The sequence below is a fragment of the Nyctereutes procyonoides genome, unplaced genomic scaffold, assembly GCF_905146905.1.
Source record: "Nyctereutes procyonoides isolate TBG_1078 unplaced genomic scaffold, NYPRO_anot_genome, whole genome shotgun sequence".
Classification (NCBI taxonomy): domain Eukaryota; kingdom Metazoa; phylum Chordata; class Mammalia; order Carnivora; family Canidae; genus Nyctereutes; species Nyctereutes procyonoides.
The window spans coordinates 17,603,619-17,629,753 of record NW_026575024.1 but is presented as its reverse complement, the minus strand read 5'-3'; the positions used below and the strand labels follow the sequence as shown (position 1 = coordinate 17,629,753).

Below are 26,135 nucleotides of genomic sequence, written 5' to 3'. Positions count from 1 at the left end.
TGTGCAGTTGTTACTTTGAGATCCTTTTTAATTAAAGAATGAGAAAGGTTAATATACATAAATTGGTTGTCAGTGCCTGGCATATAAGAGTAAGCACTCAATATATTTTAGTTCGATTTTATTCATCTCAGTGATTCCACTACTGGGAATTCTTCCTATTTAAAGATACAATACCAAAAAAAAAAAAAATGAATGTGTTTATTTCTGGGCTATTTATAACAAATAACTGGCAATGACCCAAATTTTCAAACATATGGGAATATCTAAGCATTATGTAAAAATCTGGTGGAATGCTATAGGCCAAGAACATAAGTTTATTGTTTCAGATGGTTATTGACTGGCTAAAAGCTAGTCACACACACACACACACACACACACACACAGATTGAGAAAGAGAGAGAGAGAGAGAGAGAGAGAGAGAGAGAGAGAGAGAGAGAACGGACAAGTGCCCTGATGTGTTTAGACCAGGAAACATAAACCTGAGAAAACCAAGATGCCTGAAAAGAGGAGATAGAGATATGGTATATCTGAGATCAGCTTCCTCTGCCCCTAAAAAGTCTTTCATGGGGGGCTTACAGCTGCTTGGGTCACTATGGAAGGGGAAATTCTTCCAAAACTCCAAGAGTTTCTTTTTGAGGTCTGGTCTTTTATGCTTAGCATTCACATCACTATTCAGGAAGGAGGCATAGTAACAATCTATGCCATTAGTAGCAAACACTCTAGGTACTTAGGAGCCCCTCCCTCATCCTATAGTCCGACTCAGCATTAACCAAGTCACGATTCACCTGGGATTCCCTCTCAGCAATCGTTCAGCTTCTAGCTTCAGAGGGCTCAGAAAACCCATTTATTAGCAGAGTATTGATGAAACAAGGTGACAACAATGAAAAAAATGGATGACAGAGTGCACCTGAGTCTCCTTCCAAACCTACACACAAGACCCACAGCTCTCAAAGATGCCATGAGCTGGACAAACCAGCTTCTCTGGATCTTCGTTTTCTCACCCAGGGAACGGAATAAATTCTTCCAGCTTCAGTGTGAGGTTCTGAGTATAAGATGAAATGATCTTGAGAAGTCAATAATCACGGGTTCTCATCTCAAGTAGGAGGAGCTTAACCAAGCTTGGCTAGATGTGACTTTCACAGGCTGTGACACTCACTCCTTAGAACTGTGCTCCTCAAAGTTCAGCATGCATCGGAATCTCTTGGAGGCCCTGTCAAAACCCGGATTGTTAGGCCCTACCCCCAAAGTTCCCGATTCAGTAGGTCAGGGGACAGAGCCCAAACATCTGCATCTCTAACAGACTCCCAGATGGTACTCCTGGTCCAGGATGCAGGCACAAACATTACCAAAACCAACTGGGATAAAGGTGGAGACTCTGAAGAGAGAAGAAAAAAGGCAGGTGGAAAAAGTTCTCGAAGGGTTCCTCATCTGTCCTTTGTCCTGATGCCCAAGTCCTGATGCCAAGGTTCCTGAAGAACTTTGATTTGGCATCTTTACCAGTTCCGCCTCCTTCCCAAGCTCCCTTCCAAGGTTCTCCCACCGAACCAAACCTCCCTTGTCAACTTCCCGCATTGAAAGATGACAACCCGATCCCATCTGCCTGCATCCTACGTGCTGATGCAAGAGGCCACCTTTTTAGGTTCCAAGAAATTATGCATTCGTTATGGAGGAAATTAACACCTCAAAGCAAACTATAATTAGGAATTCTTCAATTCAGTTTATGCTTTTTCAATTAGGCACTCTATAATTTTAATCATGGGAGCATTAACATGTTTCTGTAATTTATATACCTGTGGTATAATTAAGCCTGGGAAACACATTGCTCTAAACCTGAATAGAAGGGATTGTTTCCCTTCACACTTGCAGTATTACAAATCCCTAATGCAGAGAGGATGCCAGTTTCAGAGGAGTCATTTCTGAGTTGCAGAGGCCAATGAGAGAACTCCTGGCTTCGGAAATGTGAAGGCGGTTGTAGACCATGTGATGCCTTTGAACATCTGGCTCATGTGTAGACATCTGCATCCCCAAGCTTCAACTCCTATTGTGACTTTCAAAACATTCCCGCCACTAGAAACTGCTTCGGACAACTATTCTTGGAAACCAATTTCAATTAGCAGGAACAGGGTGTCCTGGCAGGGGAGTCGCTATCAGAGAGCCGTGGGAAGCAGATGGCTTGGAATTGAAGAAAGTGAACAATAGGCTAAAACTTAGCCTGGAGTGGGACCAAGCTCCTTTTTGTACATTGATTCCTCTTCCCACTTCTCTAATTCTGCTCCTTGCTCATAATTTCTGCTCTGCCTTTTAGCTACAAAGCAGGGCCCGGATCCTGTGTGCAAGGTAGTTCTCTTGGGATTCTGAGCAGTTCTGCAAATTCAAGAAATTCAGAGGCACACTGAAAAGTTTTTGTGCTTATTCAGACTGAACCTCTGAACTTTCTGAAGGTTAAAAACCTTCATTTTTTTTTCCTCCTCTTCCTGCTCTCCCCACAATAGCAAATTCAGATTTGCTGAGTGCAGTAAAAGGAAAAAGAACATAATCAAAACTGGCCCGGGGGGACAATGCATACAGATTCCAACCCAGCTGAGTGACGCGCCCATATTGCTGCAGCATTTTGGCACTCAATATATTTTGTCTGATCTAAGAAAATATGGAACTTTTTATAGAGTGAAAGTTGGAAATGGATTTGTTTCTCCCAGGCTGCTCTAGCCTTCCACAAAAGAATACAGATTTGTTCAGATCCTGACACTCCGTCTCACCAAACATCCATCTTCTACCTAAGGCCCCATGGCTGTGTCGGAGTGATATATTCAGATGTGCTATCAGCATGTAACAACACAACATGAATTATTTCACATGCCAATCATTGTCCTCATCGTAGGAAAACAGGGGTGTGTTTTTGGCCCCCATATGGACCTTACTTAGAACGGTAAGCTGGCGGAGGTCCTAGTTCGGCTCTTATGAGCTAAAATTGATTCTCTTCACACTGAAACGTACACCAAAAGATATGCAAGTTTCAAAACCCGTAAAGCCAACAGGGACAACTCCATAGTAAAATGCAAAACAATTGCTTCCCCACGTCGTGAGAACAAGCAAGCATCGACACCACAGAAGAGAATACTTGGTTCCCTGTACAGGTTCCTTTCTCCGTATAGGAGTCTACCTGTAAGCTGCCCCCAGTTGGTATTTAAGTTGTGGTTCAAGACCCACATGATCACCATCTGGGAGCTGGTACAAATACAGATTCATTCTCAGGTTGTCCCTGGGGATGTGAAAAATCTACATATTTACTAGCTCCCTAGGTGATTCTAATAGCCACCAGGATTGATAACCCTGAAGGTTAAATCATTTCCCAGATGCTACCCCCAGCAAGGTTGATGCAGTGGGGTTTGGGAAGCCTAGTTCAGTAGGTCAGGGTCTCAGTAGCAAGTCAGCCCAGTCATAAGTTCCACTCTGGTTTTTGATACTTAGATTTTATGCCTGTGTCTAAGCCCCCATTAATAGTCCCTTTGAAATGCTTACATTAATAGTCCCTTTGAAACCATACATGGGCCTTGACCTTTCTCTAGCAGCCCTCTGAGGGTCTAGAGCAAGGCAGTAAAATAAAATTCTCTGTGATGATTGGAATACTGTTTAATATGGTAGCCACTTGCCACGTGTGGCCACTGTACTTGAAATGTGGACAGTATAATTAATGGACTGAAGTTCGAATTTAATTTCATTCTGACTAATTTAAATTTAAATAGCCCTCCTGTAGCCGCGGCTTCTGTATTGGATAGTGTAGGTCTAAAGTCTTGCCCTTGCCCTCCTTCTTGCATTACTGGAGCTGCTACCCTTGCCCTGGATATGAATACTTATTTTATACATGTATGATCTTGAGAAATTGCTCAGTGAGCCTGCACCCAAGGAGAAATGCACCAGTGAAACAGCAAACTGCAAGTAGTTGTAGCCAGTCAAGAAAAGGGTGGACTGCATCGTGAAAGGTGTAAATACAAATTTCTTCCACCTTGTGGTGGAATTTCTTCCACCTTTAAGTTGTTCTTGTCCTGCCAAAAAGCCAGGATGCTCAAAATCACCTCTCTCACTGCCACTGAGAGGGGGCAACTCTTTGAGCAGCTGCAGGCAGCTGGAACAAGCATTGTGCAGAATGCTTTTTGGATGAGAGCAAACCTCCTTGGATTCTAACATGGCACAGATCCATGCACTAGCTCAGAAGAACATCAATAGATCAGGCCATAGAAATGCACTTGATGGAGGCTGACTTGAAAGTCTGACCTTTGGGCGGCTGCAGACAGAGAGACTGGGAACCATCCGTTATCAGCTGTGCAAGATCTGAGACAAAGCAGTGATGCAAACTGTCACGGGGCCCAGAACATGGTGAGAAATGGAAGTCAGTAGAAAAAAAAAACTGGAGCAGAAGTGAAACCCAGGAGAAGGCACCTTGCAGAATCACTGCTGCTCTTGCAAAGGGTTTCACCACTTCCCCAGGGACAGGAGGATTCGCATTATAAGAATTACGTCTACTCAGACAGCCTGCCCATCCTTAGTTTGGCCTCTTTGGTCCTTGAAATACTTGGCTTCAGTGATCCTCACCTTGAATCCATTATCATCCATCCACTACTACTGCCAACACAATGACACCTGGAGCCATGATATCCCAAGGGAGCAGGGCTCCATTACTAAAACCTCATCTTCTACTCTCTGAAAGCCACTTCCTATCTGTCCAGCTTCTCCTGGCCTTGTATTTTCTGTGCAGATTCCTCAACACCCTGGGGGTCACCTGGCCCTCAAAATCTCTGTTATCTGCACTTCGACCTCCATGGACTTCTTAAAATCAAGTCTGGACCATATGGCCCATTTTTAAGCAGTTCTGCTGACATCATCATCTTCCTTTTCCCACTGCCCTGGATTAAGGTACGTGTCTTTCTTCCTTTCTACTCTCAGAGCCACTGGGAGCTCTCAGAGAAAACTGAACCACAAAATTCCAACCATCTCTTATTTAAAAAACCATTCTTCCTTCGGCTTTCATGCTTTGATTCTGCCCTGGTTTTTCTTCTACATCTTTGGCCAGCCCTTCTCCATCTCCTGCGTGGCTCCTTGATGGAGCTTCACAGACCCGTCTTGTTCTTCATCTCTTCTCATAGATACTCCCTCCCTGGATAAGGTCATCTGCTCCTCCCAAGCTTCAAATACCACTTGAATGTTAATGGTTCTCAAATCTAAAACCCCCTGCTCTCCTGCCTCTCTAGCCCTCCAGCCTTCTGGAATTTAAATAGTCCCTGTGGTAGGAGGTGAACATGACAACCACACTCTCTTTTCCCTCATGCCACTGACAGTCTGTTCCCATCTCTCCAGATGGCAGACGGTCCAAAATAGAACACTCTTTCATTCTTCATGTTCCAGCAACTGCTCCTCCTGCTCCATTTAAAATATTCTTTCTGAAACACCTGTTTCTCCTGCTTGGTTTGAGCCTCAGGAATGAAATCCAGAATCCATCAACACCAGAACCAATTCTTGGTAAGGTGGGTTGTTTAGGGGCCAATAAAGGGAAGCCTGCAACACAATTAGGGTGAGCTGAAATGAATGGGAAGCCACCTGTGTTACTGGGGGCCCGCCCTTCCTCCCTTTGGTTTTCTTGTGTGGTCTTTCCGATTGTGGCTTTGTGCCATATTCACCATATGGACCCTGTTTCTTTGGGTAGTTTCACTGGTGTTGACATGTCCCTTTAATCAGTTACATGTGCCCTTAGTCACCATATTTAGAGTATGGGACAGCCCCATTGGGAAGAACTCTGCAGTAGTATTTATCCCACTATGTCTTATTTCTGGTTGTTTCTTTTTGTATCTGGCTCCTCATCTTCCCTAGTCTGGTGTGATGAAATCCTGGCATGCGGATAGACTTGGCAACAAATGGTATTACTTTCAGAGCTAAATCTTCTTGCGGTCTATGTGGGAGAGACTCTTGCCCATCCCTCCACCAAAGTGGAACACACAGCACTCTTCGTCTTCAGGACCCAGCAAAGGAGGCCCAGGGAGCTGAGGAACTAGGTAAAATAAATGATGTTTCGAGAGAGGCTATCCAAGTATAATTGCCGCTTCCCATCTCTCCCAATGTGGACAGGGATTCAGGAACCATTCAGGCTGTCCTATGCTAATAAATCCCTGAAAATTTTCAGTTCTCCTTCCTAATTGGATACCATCATGTGTTCATATCAGAATCAGATGGTAATGATGACAATTTTGCTCATCGCAGCTCCAAGGGACCAGCAAAAGCCTTCTGTGATTATTCTGTGTGCTCCTCATCTGGGCTCCACAGTTATTAAATGAATACTGGAAGAAATCTGGCAATTTTTCCTTTTCTTTCCAATGAAGTATCTTCTTTCTTTAGAATTTAACTGGATCTCCAATTTGTACTGTAGCTAGTCACTTCACATTTCAAAGTCCTAGTCTTAACTACTTGCACCTGTCAAATGCAAAGGGCTCGGGGTTTCTCATCAGGGAGTAAAGAGAACTTGCAGTGGATGTTATAGGCCACTTGCCATATCCCTTGGTCTCCATGTACTCAGCCTGTCATACTCTTGGGCCCTCCAAGCTGGAGCTGCCCCACCGTATACTAGGCCTGAAACGTCCCACGAATGCGGGTCATAAATCCTAGCTGACTCTGGAGGAGGTCCTCAGAGGTTCCCAGCACTTGCCTAGACCACATATCAAATCCCAGCCCTATTCCCTCCCAGCTGATTCCTAAACTCCCACTAGGTAACCAGGCCACATTCACCACTGCTGGTCTCTCCTGGATAATGTGTCCTTGCAGACTCTTCCTGGCCTCAGTTTTCCTTGGCTGAGAGAATGGCACCATCCTCCAACTCACTAATAAGCCAGAACCTGGGAGTCACCCGGGACAACGTTTTTTTTTCCTTATCCCACCACCTGCCTGCCCCTTAGAGAAGTCTTCAACAAAGCTGCTGCCCATTTTCCCTGCTCAAGGCCTCTCTCCATTGTCACAGCTCAGCCTTGGATGGCTGTCCCTTCTCATCTGGATAGTAACATCTTCTGGCCGTTTCCCATCCAGCCCACTGGATTAGGTGCAACCTGCCCTTGCACTTTCTGCCCACTGCTGTCCTCCTGGCCACCTTTTTGTTTTTCTAACCTCATCTCCTGACTCTCCAGCTAAGTCTGATCCCCTCTTAGGTGAAACGGTGAAACAGAAAAGGAAGAAAAAAACACGAAGATGTACATTGTCGAACTGGCCTCCCATTGTGGACAACCAGGGCTCAATCCTAATGGAGGTGTGTGAGGAACCATGTGGCATGCCCTCAGCATGGCCCATCCAGAGGGCAGGAGGCTGGGCATGACATCTTGTGTGTTTCTGAGCTGTATCTCTGCTCACACCCCCTGAGGTCCTTGGGACTTTGGATAAAGCTCTGAAGCAAAGAGGAAAAAGGGGATTTCAGCTAGCATTGAGGAGGGGGTCCCGTAATTCTGCCTGGAACCAGCCAGCTCCACCACAGCTTAAATCAGAGGTGGGGTGGTGAAGTGGCAACGACCCAATCAACAATCAGCGGCAACTGTGACAGCCTGTGTTGTCAGTTAGAGTCTGTGGCACCATTTGTACGGAGCTCTCTCTGCCATTAGGATGTCTGCCCACGGGCCTGTTTGCTCATTTCTGGATCTCTAGTGCCTTAGCACAATGTCTGGCACGTGGCTGTTTGCTCAAATTCAAATTAGGTATTTACTGACTTAATTGACGAACTATGAATGGATAAACCTGACTCATCTCCTGGGCTGGGCCTCACCTCTCCTGCTTGGTTTGGATTTCAGGTACCCAGTCAGTCCCCCCATATTTATAAGGTCTCACGGGAGCTCACGTGGGTCCCTAGGCCCCTTCCTGAGGATGCTTTGGATCTGCTCTCCTTCCATTTCACAGCATATAGTAGCCTCTCCCCCAAGTCCGGGGCACTGCCCTTTGACCTCAATTTGCTGGCCTCTAGGCAACTGAGATGCCCTAGCCCTGTCTGCTTGATTTAGAGTTTCTGAAATGTGCCAAAGTCTGAGAATCTCTTTTGAAGGGATATTGTTTTGAAGATTTCGTGACACTCTTGGAGATGATCGTGCATGCCCTAATGTGTCACACCCTTGCCAGCATGCTGCACATGTATCTTCCATGGTGGCTGAGCAGAAAATGATGAACAGGGATCAGCTTACAGCAGGGCTCAGAGAACCACCTTTCTCACGGCTATGTGGGCAGGGAGCTGTTCTGTCTCAACAGCTGGGCCAACCCCAGGAGCAAGTTGAATAACTACCAGTTGTACTTTTACACACTGTACCTTATTTGACCTTCTAAACAATCTGTGTACGCATATTACCATTTTCCCAACAAGCAGCTCTAAGGCCAGAGAAACGAAGTGACTGGTCCAAGGTCACCCGGTGAACCAACTGGGTAAAGCCGGATCTGATTCCAGAAGCCTTTGCTGTACCAGTGTAGTCAACTGGGAAGGGAGCTATGGTAGGAGGAGCCCAGGAGGTCACAGACTGATAGAGATGGACACTACAAGTCCCTGATGGGGGAGTGGTCAGGGCAGAGTGGGAACCCCGAGAGGAGCCAATGCATCCTGCTGCAGAGTTGGGAACGGCCCAGATGTGTCAGGTTGGAACTGGACAGGGACAGCATGATTTGCTCCATACAGAGAATGGCCAGGCAAGGGCTCGACTGCTTAGCAGAGAACAAGGAGCCCGGTAGTGCCTGCCACATGTTCCCCACACCTATCAGGACAAAATCCAGACCCACTGTGAAGATTCCTTACCTGGCCCCGACATGACCTGTTCCTCTGCCTTCCCCTCCTCTCTGCCCGAGTGCGCCGCAGTTCCCGCCGCCATGCGAACACACCTTGTACCTCCTCTGCTTCGGCTCCCATGTATGCTGCTTCTCCCTCCTTCACTAGGCAAACTCCCTTCAGCTGGCAGGCCTCAGATCAGGCAATGCTGCCTCCGAGAAGTCCTCTTTGCATATGAACCCATCAGGCTTCTGATGGATGCCTCTGTACTGACCTCTCAGAGAAACCTCTGACTGAGCCTTTTTTTCTTTCTTTCTCTGATTATCTTCCTGATAGAACTACATCATCCAAAATGGTAGCCATTAGCCTTGAAAGATCTTCAGATTAATTTTTTAAAAAGTTAAAAATAAGGGATCCCTGGGTGGCACAGCGGTTTAGCTCCCGCCTTTGGCCCAGGGCACGATCCTGGAGACCCGGGATCGAATCCCACGTCGGGCTCCCGGTGCATGGAGCCTGCCTCTCCCTCTGCCTGTGTCTCTGCCTCTCTCTCTCTCTCTCTCTCTCTCTCTCTCTCTCTCTCTCTATCATAAATAAAAAAAAAGAAAAAAAAAAAAGAAATGGGAGACTGAGTGCTGCCCTTTGGGAAAAAAAAAAGTTAAAAATAAAAAAAAAAAGTCATACTGGTCCTATTTCAAGTGCTCAACAGCCACAGGTGGTTGGCGGTGATGACTGGACAGCACAGACACATGACACACTTCCATTGCTACAGGAGGCTTTGGGCAGTGCTCTTACCAATTGGGAGGCACCAGAAGGCAGGATTTGTGAAGTGCATCTCCAGTCCCCATACCTGAGATTTACCAGGTGTGCAAAGCAGACGTGCTGAGTCACTTATCTGTATTTCTTAGTACCTACTAAGTACCAGCCACTGTCCCAGGGAAAGGGGATCCATCAGTGTCAAGCCTCAGGTTTGCCGGAGCTCACAGTCTAGCGAGGAATGGGCAAGAAACAGAACCAGAGAAGACAGACCGGCAGGTACATGACACAAAGAAAGAACGATGAGGGAAATCCCCCGGGCCCTGTTGAGTAGACATCAGTAAAAGGGGGCAGAGTGAGAGGAGATAAAACCAGAAACGGAGGTCACAGCCAGATTCTGTTGGGCCCCGAGTCCCACACTAAGAAGCTTGAACCTCACGTGGTGGAAAGCCAGCGATCCACCTGAGAATGTTAAGGACCACTCCAGCAGGTCAGCGGGGGATGGACTAGAGGAAGAGCCACTGATGGCGGGCCAACCAGCAAGGCCACCGTAGCAGGTTGGGGGTGTGGGGGACGCAGGGCAGAGGGGCAGGGGAAAGAGCTAATTCCAAAGCTGATTCTGGAGCGAGGCAGACAGGTCCCTGGGACTGGTGGGAGAGGGAAGGAGAGCAAGGGGACAGAAGGACCCCCCAAAGAAGCCAGCGGCGGATCTCGGGGGAGGGTTTGCTACAGAATCTGGGGCTCTGCTTCAGCAACTGCATTATGGGTGATAAATTCATGGCCAAGTTACTTTCTTATGAAGGTTACCACAGATACATCAGTGTGACAGGTGGGGCGTGGGGGAAGAAGGTTTGGCGGGTTCGAGTTGGAGCTGAATATTAGATTCTAGTCACTATTTGATTGATCTTTTAAGCAATTCTGGGATTCTGACACTTAAAAACCAATAAATCTTTGAAGGCCTGGGGAAAGCAATGCAAAAGCAATAAATCTCCATTGCAGAGTATTAGAAAAATAGGCCACGCTTCCGAGGTGGTTTGGATGGAGGGATGGGGGTGCGGGAGCAATCAGCCCTTCTCCCCCTCGCCTCCTGGCAAGCTCAGTCCTACCAGGTGGAGTCAGGCCCCTGGGGCTTCCCAGGGACAGCGAGCTGCAGAGCAGGGGCTGGGGTCTGGCTGCACCGCTGGGGCTGGAACACAGAAAGACAGAGAAAACTGCAGGCGTGGGGCCGCTGGAGAGCAGGCTGCCTTGCTCTGAGACGTGCTGGGCACACAGGTTACAGGCTAGGCCTCTACAGTCCTGGGCTGGAGGCCCCCCCCCCCCCCGCCGTGAAGTCATCCTGCCTGCACCGAATTCCCTAGTTAATGGATGCTCACTGTACAACAGCCCCCCAGCGAAAGGTTACTTGACATCCTTGGGCAGAGGGAACACAGAACCTCCTGAGGGAGCAATGAACTCAGAAGCAGGAAGTGGGGTCCTCACATGGGCTTCTATGGAGAGCCAGCCCCATGCTCTGGGGCCAATCACCTAGCATCTTAGACTTCAGCTCCCTGCTATGGAGGGTGGATATGGAGATGGTACTTCCCACCCATCTGACTCACTGGGTAAGTGAAGGTCACATGATACAACAGAATTAAAGGAGCTATCAGCCAGACAATATGATTCCAGGCACCTGTGATCCAATCCATCCAGTGAGCTCATTGTGTGCTATGGTTAGAGAGTCTTCACTATCGTCTCAACACCCCTGTTTCCCCAACCTGCGGGAACCCTCACTGGCCTGATTGCCCATCTCTCTGGCCAGTCCAGTTCTCTCCATCAATACACTGTCCCCACAGGCTTCATATTATCTCCTTTTGCCAGTTTCAGCACTGTGTCTGTTTAGCGGCTCCATGCCCCACGTCCCTCCCCATTCACATGCACACTTACTGGACAGTAAGCCTCAAGAGGACAGGTGTGCATCTACCTTGTTTCTTGCTCTATCCTCATTGCTTAGGTCAGTTCCAGAGACATAGCAAGAGCTCAATAAATATATGTTGAATGACCTACTGGTCAACTGCCTCCTCGATGGGCATCCTAGTGCCTAGAGTTCAAGGTGAAAGAGGGTTAAAGTAACTGAAATCTTCTTTGATATTGCCACTGCTGTCATTGCCATTGACCTGGAAGTCATGTAGGCTGGCACTGGTTAGCCTCCCTCCCTTCTTGGCAAATGCCCAAGCAACGGTCTGAAAATAATTCCAGAAACTGAGCGTGTACCACTCTCAGTGATCCAGAGCCTTAGGAAGAAAAGCAGCCAGACATTTCTAGACACCAAGCATTGCCCCTTTGAGCGGTGACATTTAATTTTTTTCCAGTGGAAATGTCACTAAAATATGTCACGCACAACTTTCTCCTTGGGAGGTAGTGTGAAATAAGTGCTGGCTTAGGGTCAGCTGAACTGATTTTAAATCATGCCTGCACCACTTGCTTGTTTCATGGCCTGGGTCAACTTACTTGGCTTCTATTTATCTCAGTTTCCATATCTGCAAAATGGGGAGACTATTACTGCAATGTTGTGAAGATACAGAGAGTTTACATATGGGGGCAGCCATGTAGCAAAGGCTTACTCATTATATGGAAACTAGTAGCCTCTTTTAATTTGAAGACACAGAACCTAATAGTACATTTTTAGTTGAACCAGGACAACTAATGAACATCCATGGCTGTGAGGGGCTGCAGGGGATACAGCAGGTACACCTCCCTATTTACAGAGTCCCTGTGCCTGTTTTGTAGACTCACTCTGTGTTCTTGCTCCATGCTCACTGTCAGTTCTCACTGCTACTGGGGGCATTTCCACTTCCACCTCCTGATTGACTGTGGTCTTAGGATGTAATGAGCTTATAAAACAGATGTGCAAATCAAGAGCATGCAGGCTCGGAGGGAAAGTGTAAGGGGCCTCTCTTTGGGGGAGCTGGAAAAGCTTCCCCAGGGACATTGGTTTGGGCTGCTCACAGGAACCCTCTGCTGGTCTCTGGATTTGGACAGGCCTGGATGTAAGCCCCAGCTCCTCACTTACTGGGTCTGTGACCATGAACTTTAATTTCCTCACTTCTAAACAGGTCTATAATAATACTAATAGGTTAGTCAAGGTTAAATTCTTGGAACATAACAGTTGCCCAATAAAACATGATGATAATTACTCCCATCTGTGTTCAGCTGGGCTTGATGAGTTTTCAGAGGTTCACAGATATTATATAATCTGATTCATCTTGAGCATGGGACCCTGAATCCTCTGTAGGAAAACTAACTTTATCCTGCCACTGGACAAGACCAAGATTACTTATTTCTCAGTATAATTTTTTTCTTATAAGAAGTTTTTTCTGAAATTTTGTGCTGGAATGAAGTCAGGGGCTCCTAAGTTAAAAACTGCCAGCGTCCACATGAAAGAGTGTGGAAGTGAATATTTCCCAGGCAAGTTTTCCTGTAGCTAGCAACTTGAGTGAAATTTCATTAGAAATTTTGGGCCAGTGACTTTAGGCCACTCCCAGAGTCCTGACTCTCAGAAACTTCGAGATAATAAAAAACTGTTTTTTAATATGCAAACAACAACAACAACAACAAAGCCCTTCCTTCCCAACCATGGAATTAGGGCCTCGAAAAGCTGTGGAAATTTGACACTGTGAGCAACACTGTGACCCTATAGTGAGGGTAGATTTTCAAAAACTGTTTTGAAGAGAACCTCCTAAGTGCCACGGAGGCAAGCTAAGGAAGGAACTAACTCTTGAAGGTCTGGCTCGCTTTGGGCACTTCCATATTTTATTCCACCTCTGTGAAACAGTTACCATCTGTGCTTTCTAGACAGGAAAACTGAGGGCCAGGTAGATTAAGTATCTTGCCCAAAGTCACATGGCAGTGTTATAGCAGGATCTGAATCCAGGTCTGCTATCACCAAAGTCACATCCTCTATCACCCCACACAGCAGCCAGCAGCCAGCAGCAAGCCAGACTGAATCTGCACCTGCCAGGAGCCTCACAGTGGAGGCCAGCTGATGAGGTCCCCATGCTGATCTGCAAGCTTGTGGTAATGAAAGGGGACACGTGGGTCTCCAATATAAAGGTCACAGGCCTTCGGTCAGATCCGGCCTGTGCAATGGTGAGAAAGATGTTCCTTTTTTCTGGGCTAGACTTTTATCATCTGAGAAGCTATCTAAGATTTTAAAATAGTGACCAATGCTGCTGTATGAGAGGTTAAAAGCTGAGAAAGGGAGAGAGGCATTGTGACCTAAATGAAGCACATGATTTGGCACCCAGAAGACCTGCACTCAAGTTCAGCTTTCCTACTTAACTTCTGCGTGCTCTGGGGCATTTCTGAGCCTCGGCATCCTAACGTGATTTTATCCACGTGAAAATGAGGATAATCACTTACAGAATATAGACAGAGAATGAAATTCGTGTATCAGAGATAAGCAAATGACAATGTTGCATGGGAGTAACAGGAAGAAAAGCAGTCAGTCATGTGATAGATGCCACCATCTATCTGCTCTGGAAGCCTGTTCTGGAATAACCTTTGTGAATGTAAGGCAAAGGAGCACCTTTTCATTAGATGCTCCACAAACACTACACAAACCTGCTGCAAGACCTGACTCAGAGTAGAACACTGTTTGAAATCTTTAAAATACATGGCAACTTCCAAATTGTTGGCAGTTGATCCTGTCTCCTACAGTTTCTAGGTAGAGCTGGACCCAGGTTGGAAAACTGATAACTAGACCATATCCATAGCCTCCATCTGGCTGGTCTCCTAGTCTCCAGGATTATAGAAGTGACATTGCATAATGGCTCCGCAGTGGCTCCCCATGGCCCTGCAAACAAGCTGGAGCTTCTCAAATATGGCCTCCATTGTCACCCCACCACTCCTGCCTTGACGTTTATGCTAAAGCAAAATCCAGTGTCTTGGATGAACTCTCTCCTTCATGTCTTGGTCATGCTGGACCCCCTCTTAATACTTTGGCAAAATCTTATATAAAATTTAAGATATAGCTGGGTGTCACCTGAGAAGGTCAGCTGGGAACGTCTTCCCTCAGCTCTCATAACGGTCTATGTATATCTCCATAAGCATGCACCGTATTGTGATTATGTTTCCACGTTTCTTGCTTCCCAACTCAAGTTTGATGTTCTTTGCTTAGAAGATGACTTATTCACAGCTAGTTTACTACTACTGTCTCCCAAGCTGCTAAACAGTGCCTGGCCCTAAGTGAGTGCCCAATAAACGTTTGTTGAAGGAATGAATGAATACATGAATCATTTTGATCCCTTGCGAACCACCCATCCCTGGCCTATAACATACTCAATGCACGCTTGTTGAACTGAGCTGAGCCAAATTTTTAAGTGGGCTCTGCCTGGAGCCCAGAGTGGGGCTTGGGCTCATGACCTTGGGATCAAGACCTTAGCTGAGATCAAGCATCAGATACTCAATCAACTGAGCCCCCCAGGTGCCCCTGAACTGAGCCAATCTGAAAGCTGCAGCCATGGTGCCTAGTGTAATTGTTTAGAAGTGATGCCCCCTTCCTGGCAGCCATGACCCCATGGACTTGTACTGGGTCAGTTTAGCTACTGAGCGGCTTTTACTGCCTGGGCTGTAAACATGCTCCTGAACTCCAATAGCCTCTTGTGGTAGTCAGCAGTGTGACTCTGCAAGTCCTCCTAAGGCTCTCTAGCACCCTAAGGCCTTAAACTGGACCAGCCCAGAGGTCCTGCCCCACTCCCATTATCTCTGAGTAGGGCTGTTTGTAGAATTCAGTGAGTCTGTTCATCTCTCTGTTAATGGCAGTCAGACATGGAAGGGTGATCTTGCCAGGAGATCCTGTTTCCAGGTCTCCAACCCCACTAAACAAACTAATTATAGGTGTATTCCAGAAAGTTCTCTCCCAGCACTCCTCACATGCCCATTAGCATATTCCCTCTGAACCAGTCCTAACTCCTCATTGTTGGGGGAGAGGCTCTTGGCTCAGTTGCCACCGCCACCCCGAAATGAGTTTGGGTCTGCTGACCCTTGTCTTCCAGAAGCTCACTTCTGGCCAGTCTTGCTCATGAGCACTGCATGGTGCAGAGAAGGAAAGCCGCGAAGTCCAAGAGAAGCACCCTCCTCACCTGACAGGGGCTCCTCGTGACTGAGCAGGTTTCAGCATCACCGTGATGGTCGTGTCCGTTTCATTCAGGGGCGTGTCTGTGTCATATTCTGGCATCGATGGAGCTGGACAGACAGCAGAGAGAGGAGGGCATTCAGCACAGGTCCCAAACCCAGCTTACCACCTTCCCTTGCTGCCATCCCAAAAGATACCCAGGATGACCAGAAGGAGGACATGTGGGAAAGGGTTGGGTGAGAGTCACACGGCATCCCAGGCTTTCAGCAGAGCATCCTCTCCTTCCAATCTGCCCATGGGTCCCTTCCGGACAAGAGTATGGGAAAAGACAGCAATGAGGTGGCCAGCAACCCTCAGGAGTCAAAAAGTTCCACATCAAATAAACAGATAAATTCAGGAAGTCTAAGTACTTAACAAAGAGGGAAAGCAGAGTCGACCTTGTTAAACACATTTGAAATGCAAATTACAGTGGTGATGAACTAGTTCCTCTTATCTTTTCTCTCTTTTTTTTTCATAAGACCCTCCCTCCTCTCATCCCCAACTGATAGGAGTAGATGAAATCTAATCCCTTGGGAAGGCGATCTAGCCACTTGTATTTAGAGCTATTAAAACTCACATCTCTTATAATTCACTATTTCAATTTCTGGAATTTAATCCTAAAGTCATAATCCAAACCAAGGAATTAAACTTTATTCTGCAACATGTTTATTGAAGCGTTATGTTATAAAAACATGGAAGCACCAAATATATCCAACCACAGGGGAATGTTTAATTAAATTACGTCCATCCACTTGATGGAACATTATCATGAAAGCAATGTACCAACATGGGAAACGCTTATGGTATAAAAATAAGTGAAAACATTAAGCTGCAAAAATCACTGTGGGTATTTATGTAAAGTATGCATGTATGCAGGCCAGAATTGCATAGGTATTCTCAAAAAAATGTAAATTGTAAAATGGGATCTGAGATAATTCTGTGTTGATGTTGCCTAGTGGTGGAGGGGCCCTGCCGGGGATGGCAGGTGAAATCTCAGGCCTCCATGGCTTTGTACTAGTCCTTCCTTCCTTCCTTCCTTCCTTCCTTCCTCTCCTTCCTTCCTCTCCTCTTCCTCTCCTCTCCTCTCCTCTCCTCTCCTCTCCTCTCCTCTCCTCTCCTCTCCTCTCCTCTCCTCTCCTCTCCTCTCCTTCCTCCTTCCTTCCTTCCTTCCTTCCTTCCTTCCTTCCTTCCTTCCTTCCTTCCTTCCTTTCTTTCTTCCTTCCTTCCTTCTCAGACATTTCATGAGAACCTGTGCTGTGCCCCGGACTGCCAAAAGAAATATTGCTGAAAAGAAGAAATCACATTTTTATAAACCAATTTGTATGAGAAAAAAAAATGTACTATTTAATGCAATTGTGTGGTAAATTATTTGGTGAATCACTTAGCGTTCCCACTGGTCTAGTCTAATTAGTATGGTTTTTACATTTTAGGAAGTTCATGGATTCGGTTTCTTCACAGGACTACAATGCTAACACGCTAGGGACTGCATTGTCCTAATTGCTCCAATACCACGAGGTGACAGCAGGCTCTGCCCTTTTTTTTGCTCTCAGGAAAATTAGGAATCCATGGGGGGGGGACCCAGAATGTGTTTCTTCCTTTCCCCTTTTTATGATGAGAGATACCTGAAATCTTGGTGGCGATCCTAGTGGTGACGGGGGGGCCGAAGCCCTTTGCTGTGCTGGCCTTGATGGTGAATGAGTAGGTCGTTCCCGGGTACAGACCCACAAAGAGGTGGTGAGTTTCATTCCGGAGCTTGAACACTTTCCCCCGCTGGCTGGAGAGGTCGGCATTAGGGTCCAGTGAGCCAACAGCCTTATAGTTGATCTGTATAACAAGCCACCAAACAGACAAATGAATACCTCCCTCAGGGAGCTAGGTGGAGCTCATCCAGGGGCCCAACAGGAGAGGAAGGCACCAGGGCTTGAAAAGCAAGTTCTGCTGTGACAGTCCACCTTACAGATTATCCCAGCCCCCAATACTCCACTGCAGATACACAGGAGCACGGCTGCCTAACAGAAACAGAATGTGAGATACACACGTGTGTTTCAATCTCCTAATGCTCACAAGAAAAGGAAGTAAAAAAGAAAGTAAAATTCATTTTAATATTTCATTGACCCCAATATATGCAGAGTATTATCATTTCAACCTATAATAAACATAAAAATGTAATGCAGTATTTTATATTGTTTATTCATCTTAAATCTTAGAAATCTAGGGATCCTGGGTGGCGCAGCGGTTTAGCGCCTGCCTTTGGCCCAGGGCGTGATCCTGGCGACCCGGGATCGAATCCCACATCGGGCTCCCGATGCATGGAGCCTGCTTCTCCCTCTGCCTGTGTCTCTGCCTCTCTCTCTCTCTCTCTCTCTCTCTCTCTCTCGCTGTGACTATCATAAATAAATAAATAAATAAATAATTAAAAAAAAAAAGAATCTTAAAAAAAAAATCTTAGAAATCTAGTATGTAGTTTGTCCTTATGGCTCATCTCCATTGGACTGGCCACATTTCAAAAGCTCAGTAGCCTCATGTGGCCAGAATCTGCCACACTGGACCGCATGGCGGTAAAGCAGTGTTTCCATGTGGTGTCCTGTAAGAATGGTTGGGAAGGTTAGTTAAAAAGGCAGGTCCCATGTCCCTTACTCCACGTGGTACCCTCTGGTGCTTTCTCACTCATTACTTTGTTCCTCTTCCCCAAACCTTGGGACATCAGGATATTTATTCTCATTTTATTTTATTTTATTTATTTATTTATTTTTAATTTATGATAGTCACAGAGAGAGAGAGAGAGAGAGAGAGAGAGAGAGAGAGAGAGAGAGAGAGGCACAGGCAGAAGGAGAAGCAGGCTCCATGCACCGGAGGGAGCCCGACGTGGAATTCGATCCCGGGTCTCCAGGATCGCGCCCTGGGCCAAAGGCAGGCGCTAAACTGCTGCGCCACCCAGGGATCCCATTATTCTCATTTTAATGTTGGAGAAACTGAGGCTCAACTGGAAGTAATTTACATGAAATCAGCACTCTCCAGACCCTCTATGGTGAAGGCCCAGTTTTGTGTTTCTCAGTCCACTGCTAGCCCATAATAATCTGCAGACCACATCACATGTGATTCACCACATGAGTCTGGTAGTAGCCAAACTGGCCCGCACTGTGCAACGAGACCCATCCCCTCGTCACACACTTTAGTGTTGCAGCAGTGTCAAGGTACGATGAGTGTTTCTAAGTGTTCCCTCTCAATTTCTGCACTTGCTCTGCTGTGAAAGTAACAAAACAGTTGGCATCCCAGCACCAGCCCCCATAGATCACATTTTGAGTGCCATATTCCTAAATCCTATAGTTGTTAAAGTGACAAACACAGGACTGTGTGTTTCATCTAGTTAGTTCTACTAAAAATGTTCTATTAGAGTATAACATACATACATACAGAAGACTCTACAGTTCAATGAAGTTTTACTCACTGGACACAGGCATATAACCCAGCACCCAGTCAAGAGAGAGAACGTTCCTAGAACCAAGACTTAGTCTGCATGGCCCCTTCCGATCGAACCCCGGCACCTGTCAGCAAGGATAACCTCTATCTTGACTTCCAATAGCATGGACTCATTTTGTCTGGTTTTGTACCTTATATGCATGGAACCATACAGGAGATACTCTTGAGTGTCTGGCTTCTTTCACTCCTCATTATGTTTGTGAGATTCATGCAGGCTGTCAAGTGTAGCTCTAGATCTAGCATTCTTATGGTTAGTCAACATTCTCCCACCGACAGAGGGGTAGCTCCGATGAGTAAATCCAGGTCTGCTGGTTCTAAAAGCTGTGCTCCTTATTCCGGGAGGAGCTGCCGGGCCTGGAGACAACATGTCATTAACTGAAGAATGCATTCATCCTCTTACTCCTTCACTTCTTTGCTCCTTCACAAATGGTTCCCGTGTCAGCCTGTATTCTGGGACCTGCACCGCGTACAGCCCAGATGAATACAGGCTTGGCCCTGTGCTCAGGTGCCTTCCATTTTAGAACAAAATAAGGCAACCACACAGGCACCTTACATCATCTTGTCTTCCATCAAGAACATCTCCTACTTGACAGGATGACCAAACCCAGGCAGAATCAGGAACACACCAGCTCTACATAAAAAAATAAGCAGTTTGCTATTTCTGGCAAGGGCACCAGAGGTTTTAGAGAACGAGGTAACTTCTTTCTCCTCTGTCAAGCAGGAGCGGTATAGCAATTGATGTCACATGCTGAGGAGAGAGGCCAGACTCCTTGGAGCAGAGCAAGCCCTGGCGGAGAAACACATTGGCTGAAGGATTTGGGCACTTTGCAAGCAGAGCCTAGGCAGGAGTGCCTGTGCTGTGGATCCTTGGTGAACCTGTCCCTAGCCTTCCCTCTGGTCACCTTGGCCTCCTCCATGCTTCTCATAGGGAAGCATTGCAAACACCTGTCTGGGTATGTGTGTGGACACGTGTGCGTGGGGGGGCTGTTCCCAGGGGAGAGCGCTCTCAGGAAACTCTGGGGGTAATTAGCACCTCCAGCCACCGTACTGATGATAGAGGATGCCTACATTCCCTGGGCTCCTCCCATGTGATGCTCCCCGCCCCCACCCCCAAGCATCCCAGGGGACTTCCTGGAGGGATTTCACTCCTGTTCACCTCCAAAGGTAGCTGGCTGGAAAACACATCCTGCACCAGACACCTTCTTTCCCTTCCCCTCTCCCTCTTCTCAGTAACCTGCTTGTATTTGAATCTGGGTCTTGGGGTCCCCAAACAAAGACAGTGTGCTCATGGAAGTATCTCAGATGTGAGCTGACATCTGAGGATAACAGAGTCAGAGCAGACGTGAGAGCATTCTAGGTTCCAGGCAGAGGAAACTGCCTGGGCAAAGGCCGGTATGAACAGGCTTGGGAGGCTTGAGCCCAGTGTGACCAGAGGGGTGGTGGCAAACGGGATTGCTGAGCCCCTGGAGTGCAGCTGGATTCCAGTTTCCCAGTGGCACAAGAGCTGAGACATCCAGAGAGCTCTGCTGGGTGGCAGCCAACCCCAGTCCACCAGGTGCTTGTGCAACCTTTTGAAATTCCACCCCCGTCCCCCTGCCTGGGCTGGTGGCAACCACACTGATATACAGACACTAGGAGGTAAAACTCATGCCTTATTTACTAGCCAATTCCTTTTCTGCGCTCCAAATTCAATCCAAAAGTGACTCAATTTCCACCGAGCTGTCAATATAATATACCGTGCTCCCCTGCTCTCCTAACCTTTCCTGGTATTACAGGATCCTCACTTACTTGTAATGAAACACTATGAATAAATCAATGTATGTTAATATAGCGTGTCTTCAATTTTTTATGAAGGGCTTCACCAAATCTAATTCCCACTGCTTTGTCAGAAACAGTCTTTGAAAAATTTAACTTGCAAGTTTTACGAAGTTGGTGGGGTACTGGGCTGGGGAGGGAAAGCCAGAAGGTGAGAAAAATGGAATGGGATGGAGCTGTGGCCATAAAATGCATAATGCAATGTGAATCTGTGGAAGTGGAGGAAGAGCAAGATTTGTTAGAATAGCAAACATAAAGAGTTAGTGGGGGAAAGGTACTGTGCTGCCTGTCAACCCGGGTCTCTTTTGATCATCGTCAGTGAGATTCCCAGCCAAAAGCCAGAGTGAGCACTTCATAAGGAGAATCAAGTCACACCACCCCTTAGAATAAAAAAAGCAGTGGTTTCCCATTGCTTTTGGGATTAAGAGCACACTCTTACTCTGTGGTTTTTCAGCTGTCTGTATGAGCTGGTCTCCTGTGACCTTCCTCTTGTATTCATTCCAAGGCTCTATTTCAGTGTCTAAAAAGAGCTATGGGTCACAGGGCCTTTGCACCAACTAGGAAACATGTTTTTCCCTTCCCAGGCCTTCCTTTCACCTAATTGACTCCTCATCTTTAGATCTCACTTAAAATGACACTTTAACAAGTGGATGGTTACCAGAGGAGAGGCGGGTGTGGGATGGGTGAGACAGGTGAAGGGGATTAAGAGGACACTGCATCCCATGTACTCCTGACTTTCTCCAAATGGCTTCCAGCTCATACTCTGGAGGTCTCAACCCAGTAGAGTCTTAAAAGGCTACCAACATGGTTAGTTCATTTTAACAAATTGTTAATTTTATTTTCTCTTTAACTCAAAACAAATGGTTAAAATGTTTTCTCCTCTTTTTGGGCCCACTGTAAAAGTGTTTACAGGCATGGCTTTTGCCCTCTCGGTGACCTCCGAGGTAAACACACAAGAAGAGACCTATTCAAGGCATTTGTGTTGTCTCTTTGGTTTCCTGAAAATTAAAAAATCAAATGCAAGCACGTTCCTCCTGAACAGCGCGGATGCACAGATGGCTGAAACGCACATGCCAGTGACTTCCTGGCCACGGGGCCCTTGTTTTTCCTAGAGAGCAGAGGACCATAACAACAGCAGGAAAATGATTATGACTGACACATGTACTGCTGCTCCTGGTGTTTCTAACCCAGTGCCTGACTTTGGGGACAAACAGAAGCATTGATGGATATTGCAGGGAATCAGGTCCTTGAGGAACACAGATATGGGAGTGACCGGTTCTGCCAGAAAAGAGTCAGACAGCCTCCTGCAAGAAGCTGCTGGAGTGTTGGGCTGGGGCCATCGTCCTCCAGACTCCAGCCCAGACTCCTGAGCACAGAAAGCCCATGAAGACCTTGTAAAGAGTATCAATGCCTGCACCATACTCTGAACCCACTGCATCAAATGCTCTGGATGCAAAGAGCTTGGCCTGGGTACAGTTTTTAGTTTCTCTAGGAGATTTGATTGGGTATCTAGGGCTGACAGTGGTAGAGTGGGACCCTTCACCATGAAGGGGATTAAGCAGAAGAATTTCAAAATGTGGCCTGTGCCAAGGAAAGGTGTCCTCAGAGGGCAGGCTGGAAGGAAGGGGACTCACCATGGGAGTACCACAGTGCTAAAGGCTGCAGGCAGGACTTGTGGGTGAATGATGAGGTCGGTGGACTACACTGAAGATGAATGAAAAGACTGCACAGCTTTGTCTCCCCCCAAAGTTACTAGCTACTGCTTGTGGCTTCACCAGCAGAACACAAATTCTTTGGCACCCCTCCCCACCAGGGGTGAAGAGCCTAATTCCTCTCTCCTTGAGTGTGGGCTGGACTTTGTGCCTCACTTTAAATAGACCTACTGTGGAAGGGGGAATACGGTAACTTAAAGTGGAGGGACCTGGCTGACACCACATAACCAAGTGATCAAGGTCAACACTGCTAATGATCAGTCATATTGAGCTCAAGGGCCCCTCGTATGATGTGATGAGAGGGGTATCTACTCTCTGGTCTTTTTCCCCAGAATTTCAGCCCACCAATTAAAACAACAACAACAAAAACAACAACATCAGGGGCACCTGGGTGGCTCAGTTGGCTAAGCATCTGCCTTCAACTCAGGTCCTGATCTCAGGGTCCCGGGATGGAGCCCCAAGTCAGGTTCCTGGCTCAGCAGGAGTCTGCTTCTCCCTCTCCTTCTGCCCTTCCCCCTGCTCATGTGCTCCCTCACTGTTCTTCTCTCTCTCAAGTAAATAAATAAAACCTTATAAAAAAAATACACATCAGACCAACGCAGACTCCATGCCGATCAGCACTCTTAAAAAACATCAAGGTCATAAAGAAAAGGCAAGACCAAGACACTGTCACAGAGCAGAGGAGGAGGAGACAGGACATCCAAATGCTCCACAGGAACCAAGAAGGGAGAAAAGGATACCTGTGGAAAAACTCAGGAAATGTGAGAAAAATGTCTGAGGTCTGGTCAGTAGTAAGGCACTGACCTGAATTCTTAGTTTGGATAAATACACCATGGTGACGTGAGACGTTAATATTCAGGGAAGCTGTGTGAAGGGTACAGAACTCTATACTATTTTTGCAACTTCTCTGTAAGTTTAGAATTCTTTCAAAATAAAATGTTGGTGCAACAACAGCAAAAAGTGGCATGCTGGGTTTTGGTACCTGTGAGGTCTTTGTGGCTGCGGAGGAGAATCCATGACAAGTATTCACGGAGCTCTTGCCTTGGCCCTGTGCTAAGCACCGGGGAGCCTTCAGAAACATATAGTCTGGTCAGGGGGATAGACACGCTCACAGGAGTGAGTGGCAAAGGCCATTAGACTACTACCTGCTCTGAAGGAAGAGAGGCTGGTTCTCAGGAGCATGTAATAGAGGAGGCTTTGGGGGCCAGGAAGTCTTTCCCTGAGAGTGTGAAGGAGGCGAGAGAGGGCTGGGAGACAAGGGGGAAGGGGGAGTGGAGGCTGCAGAGATGCTCCTGGGCAGGATGACTATTGACCTATGGAAACTAGAAAGAGGCACCTCTCCAGGCAGATGCAGGTACCCTCCATCCCAGCCCCTGGTACATCAGTGAGCTGAGGTTACCTCTGTGACAAGAAAAAGACCCTTCTTAATGTCCAGCCACAGTCCTCCTGACAAATACAGTCTAGTGCTGAGTGGATTTGAACCTCTTAGTGGTGTGTCTTTGTGTGGTACACAAACTATACAACAGAACGTGACAGCCCTGCTTTGAGGTTGGTCATGGAAGGCTTTATGTGAATACTCGAGTGTTTAGATTTTATCTTGAGGGTAAGAGAGAGCCATTAAAGGAGAGGGAAGGCTATCAAAAGAAATGTAGGGTCAGGGCAGCCTGGGTGGCTCAGTGGTTTAGCACCACCTTCAGCCCAGGGCCTGATCCTGGAGACCCGGGATCGAGTCCCACATTGGGCTCCCTGCATGGAGCCTGCTTTTTCCTCTGCCTGTGTCTCTGCCTCTCTCTCTCTCATGAATAAATAAATAAAATCTTAAAAAAAAAAAAAAAAAGAAAGAAATGCAGGGTCATACCCTAATCTAAGAACAGTGCTACTGAAATTGTGGTCCGTAGCCAAGATGGCATCAGGATCACCTAGGAGCTTGTTAGGGGTACAGATTCCTGGGCCTATCCCAGACCTACTGGGACCTACCTATCCTGGACCTACTGATCCAGGTCTGGGGCCCAGGAATCTGTTTGAACAGGTTCTCCAGGTGATTCTCATGCATGCTGAATCTGAAGAGGAGCATTTTTTGGCAAGGGGAAGGAGGACTGAACTGACTGGGGGAACAGGGTCCTTTTGAAGGGTCTGGCTCTCATCCCGATGACAGGATGTCCTGTCAGAAGGCCCAGTTTAGACTGGAAGCTGAGGGGGTGGAGAAGAGAGTGAATCCGAGAGCTCTTGAGTCCTGGCTGGTGAAGGATGAGATCCCCAGACATATGGGAGTAAGGAGCCAACACTTGGTGCCAGGCCTGAAGGCGGATGAGACTGCTCAGGCTGGACACAGATGGGAAGATCTGTGAATGTCCGCTACCCTGGGCCTTCAGATGCCGCTGACATTCAGGAAAGGGAAGAGTGGGGGGAAGGAAGCCCCTGGATTTCAGTCTTTGCAGAACCCACGCTGAAACCCGGAACAACCACTTTCCGAGCTGAGTGCTTAGGATATATTTTGTAACCTCTACCTGCCAAGGCGTTCTGCTAACGTTTGCCAGGGCCTGCCAGGCTTCTCTGGTTCCCGGGGTCAGAGGCCCAGATGGGAGTTTGGTTTGCCCTGCCAGCGCCTCGCGTGGGCTGCGCTCCTTCCCCAGAGCTGCCAGCGCAGGGGACGATGATGCCCGCAGTGGCTGGGCATGGCAGGCCTGCCACTGCCCTGCAGGGAGTTGTTCTTGTCTTGTGTACACACCCTCACTTACCACAGATCAAAGAGGTGTTGCGGAAGGGAAGCTGGCTTGTTTGCCCAACATGGCTTTTTACTGATTTCCAATCAATATTCCCTTCGCTGACTCGGCCTGGCTTCCTGGTGACTCCGGGATCAAACACCAGGAGGAAGCAAGCTCAGAATCCAGTTGGGCCAGGGTCATTGATATGCACCACCCAGCAACCCCAGCTGCAAAGCTGGCCAGTAGGTGGTAATAACAAGAACCAACATTGATTACTTACCTTGGCACCTCCCCTCCTTCCCTAAATCACCGCCTTGGCCTTCAGCTCCTGGACACGCTTCAGGTGAATGTGTTCCTGTCAACACTTGTCTCTCCCTCACCCCCCCCAAAGCACCACAGCCCTCTAGTCCTTACCCCTGGGGCCACTCTCAGTGTCTTCCCCCACCCCTCCCCTGGTTTCCCCATATGAGAGGGACATTCTGACAGTTTCACTCTGTCAAACTGCTCTGAATTTCAAAGACGCACACAGATTCCCAAAACAGAGCCACCACCAGCTCTGATGGCTCTAAATTCTTTCTTCCTAAACTGTCATAATGCAGCTTAATAATATGAAGCCTGAACCTCCTTTCAGCTTTTAATCTCATGCTGGGGTGCCCTGGGTGCTATGATTTTGTTATTTTCACAGAAACTTTCTTGCTTAATGAGTCTGTCTAGTGATATTCCCTATTGCTTGTAGTCTGCATTGCAATATT

At 47.3% G+C, this 26,135-nt stretch overlaps 1 protein-coding gene across 3 annotated transcripts in view; it reads right to left on the bottom strand.

The window, feature by feature from the left end:
- Positions 1-26,135, bottom strand: part of PTPRT (protein tyrosine phosphatase receptor type T) — a 1,038,801-nt gene that overhangs the window by 272,964 nt on the left and 739,702 nt on the right. For all 3 annotated transcript variants that reach the window (XM_055306331.1, XM_055306315.1, XM_055306321.1), the window contains exons 10-11: positions 17,294-17,495; positions 15,640-15,742 (exon numbers count right to left, since the gene is read on the bottom strand). In XM_055306331.1, the coding sequence (XP_055162306.1) occupies positions 15,640-15,742; positions 17,294-17,495 (305 nt within the window). The remainder of the gene's footprint in view (positions 1-15,639; positions 15,743-17,293; positions 17,496-26,135) is intronic.